At 47.1% G+C, this 2,607-nt stretch overlaps 1 protein-coding gene across 1 annotated transcript; it reads right to left on the reverse strand.

The window, feature by feature from the left end:
- Positions 1-335: 335 nt before the first annotated feature.
- Positions 336-1,350, reverse strand: LOC141631131 (uncharacterized). The gene is made up of 3 exons (XM_074443844.1): positions 1,344-1,350; positions 1,137-1,246; positions 336-749 (listed from the first exon to the last, which is right to left on the reverse strand). The coding sequence occupies exons 1-3, from the start codon at positions 1,348-1,350 to the stop codon at positions 336-338; spliced, it is 531 nt and encodes a 176-aa protein (XP_074299945.1).
- Positions 1,351-2,607: the final 1,257 nt, after the last annotated feature.

Raw genomic sequence — 2,607 nt, forward strand, 5'->3', positions numbered from 1 at the left:
TGCCTGAGGGCCTTGTTAGACAAGCTCCTGCCCCCTGCATGGTTTCCACATTCACCACTGTGGATAGCATGAAAAACAGCCTGGGCTTCTTCCCTATCCAGGCACCTTAGGTAGGGTCCGGCGAGGGATTTCCCGAACAAGATACCATCAATCAGCACAAATCTGGAAGCTCGCATTTTAAAGCTTCTTACCTCTTTTTTATCTGCTGGAAGTATGTCGTTCTGCAACTAATCTTGGTAAGGCTTCCTCCAGTCTACAGCTTCCTCCTGACTAGTGGTGTTGGTTAACACCCATTCTCCCCGCGATTGCAGTGAGCCAACCGTGTTTTCGTCGCCCTATCCCGCTTTTGATATTGCAGGTTCCAGTACATAGACGATAGGTATGGTAGAGATTTTACCTGATTTGAATGTTGCCCCCAGGGCAGCTAAGGAATCAGCCTCCACATTCTGGTCCCTGGGGATTTGCTTAATGTTGAAGGTCTTGAATATGAGTTTCAACTCTTGCGCTATTTCTAGGTAAGCCATCATGGTGGGGTCCTTAGCTGCATAAGAGCTATTTACATGGTTTACGATAAGTTGGGAGTCCCTGTATACCTGGATGGGCCTAATTTTTAAGTCCTGGGCTAGCTGCAGACCCAAGATTAAGGCTTCATATGCTGCTTCGTTGTTGGTAGCTTTGAATTCGCACTGAACTGCCTGAACCAACAGGTCCCCTTGGGGCAACTTAAGGACCATGCCAACTACTGCTCCCTATATGTTGGAAGCTCCATCTACATTCAGCTCCCACATCTGCTCCCCTTTGTCTTCCTCCAGGGTGAGGATGTCTTTCTCGGCCTGCGTCTGGAAAGAGGGGCAAAAGTCGGAGACAAAATCTGCTAGAGCCTGGGACTTGATTGCTGCCCGAGGTTCGAATTTCAGATCGTAGCCACTCATGTGTATGGACCATTTGGCCATTCTACCTGATTACTCTGGTTTTCTCATTACAGTCTTAAGAGGATAATTAGTTACCATAGAGATAGTATGTGACTCAAAATAAGTTCGTAACTTATAGGAAGCTGTGACTAATGCGAGTACAAGTTTTTCAAGTGAGGTGTACCTGGTCTCTGCACGCAGTAGAGACTTACTAACGTAATATACCGGATGCTTTACTCCTTCTTGCTCTCGAACTAACACTGCGCTGACAGCCACCTCTGTTACTGAGAGGTACAAAGACAAGGGCTCTCCGGGTTCTGGCTTTGATAGGAGTGCTGGAATGCTCAAACATCGTTTCAGCTAGCTGAGTGCTTGCTCATGTTCGTCCGTCCATTCGAACTTCTGGCTCTTCCTTAAGATGTCGTACCATACCCTGCATCTGTCCGAGGACCTTGCTATGAACCTATTCAGAGCAGCCACCCGCCCTGTCAGACGCTGTACATCCTTCGGCTTTTGAGGTGACTCTAGCTGGAGTATGGCTTTGATTGGATCAGTGTTGGCTTCTATCCCCCTCTAGGTGACCATATATCCTTGGAACTTCCCACTGGAGACTCCGAAGGTGCATTTTGACGGGTTCAGCTTCATTTTGTATTTTCTCAGGGTGCTGAAGGTGTCAGCCAGATGCTCGGCGTGTTGTGCAGCTTGCTTTGATTTTACTACCATATCGTCGATGTATACCTCCATGGTGCGGCCTATTTGCTCTTTGAACATCGTGTTTACCAACCGTTGGTAGGTGGAACCTGCATTCTTTAGACCAAAAGGAATCACATTATAACAATAAATACCTCGTTCTGACCTGAATGCTGTTTTCTCTTGATCATCAGGGTGCATCTTGACCTGGTTGTAACCACTCCATGCATCTAAGAATGTGAGCATTTCATGGCCTGTTGTGGCATCCACCATGGCATCTATGTGTGGCAGAGGAAATGAATCCTTTGGGCAAGCTTTATTGAGGTATGTGAAATCAACACAAACCCTCCACTTTGCGTTCTTTTTTGGAACCACCACCACATTAGATAACCACTCCGGGTACTTGACCTCCCTGATTTTTCCAGCAGCTAGCAAGTTGTCCACCTCTTGGTTTATGACCTGGTGCCTCTCTGGAGCAAACTTCCTCCTCTTCTGCTGGACAGGTTTGTAGCTTGGGTCCACACTCAGCTTGTGTGTTATTACACTAGGGTCTATCCCTACCATATCATTGTGGGACTAAGCAAAGCAATCCATGTTAGCTTTCAATAATTAAACAAGTTCCTGACGGACATTACCTGTGCATTCTGATCCAATAAGTACGGTCCGTTCTAGTTGCAGCGCGTCCAGGCTGACTTCGTCCAGCTCCGCCTGAGGTGGCTCGACATATTCCTCCTGAATGCGCTGGCTCTGTAGTTGCTATGCTTGCGGTCGGGTTGATGGTTTCAGGGCTATCTTGTAGCAATTCTTAGCTTCTTCTTGATCCCCAGGTATCTCTTGCACTCCCCAAGATGTTGAGAATTTCAGACACTGGTGGTAGGTTGAAGGTATTGCCTTCATTTCATGGATCCAGGGCCTGCCAAGAATTACATTGTAAGTAGAGGGCCCATCGATAACCAAATATCTCACCTGTTTATTGACTCCTTTGGCGTAGGTTGGGATGACAATT

This window comes from Silene latifolia, chromosome Y (assembly GCF_048544455.1).
Source record: "Silene latifolia isolate original U9 population chromosome Y, ASM4854445v1, whole genome shotgun sequence".
NCBI classification, from domain to species: domain Eukaryota; kingdom Viridiplantae; phylum Streptophyta; class Magnoliopsida; order Caryophyllales; family Caryophyllaceae; genus Silene; species Silene latifolia.

Coding starts and splice junctions, on each gene's coding strand:
- LOC141631131 (XM_074443844.1), bottom strand. Junction 750..1,136: donor AAGAAGGAGTAAAGCATCCG/GTATATTACGTT, acceptor TCCAACATATAG/GGAGCAGTAGTTGGCATGGT.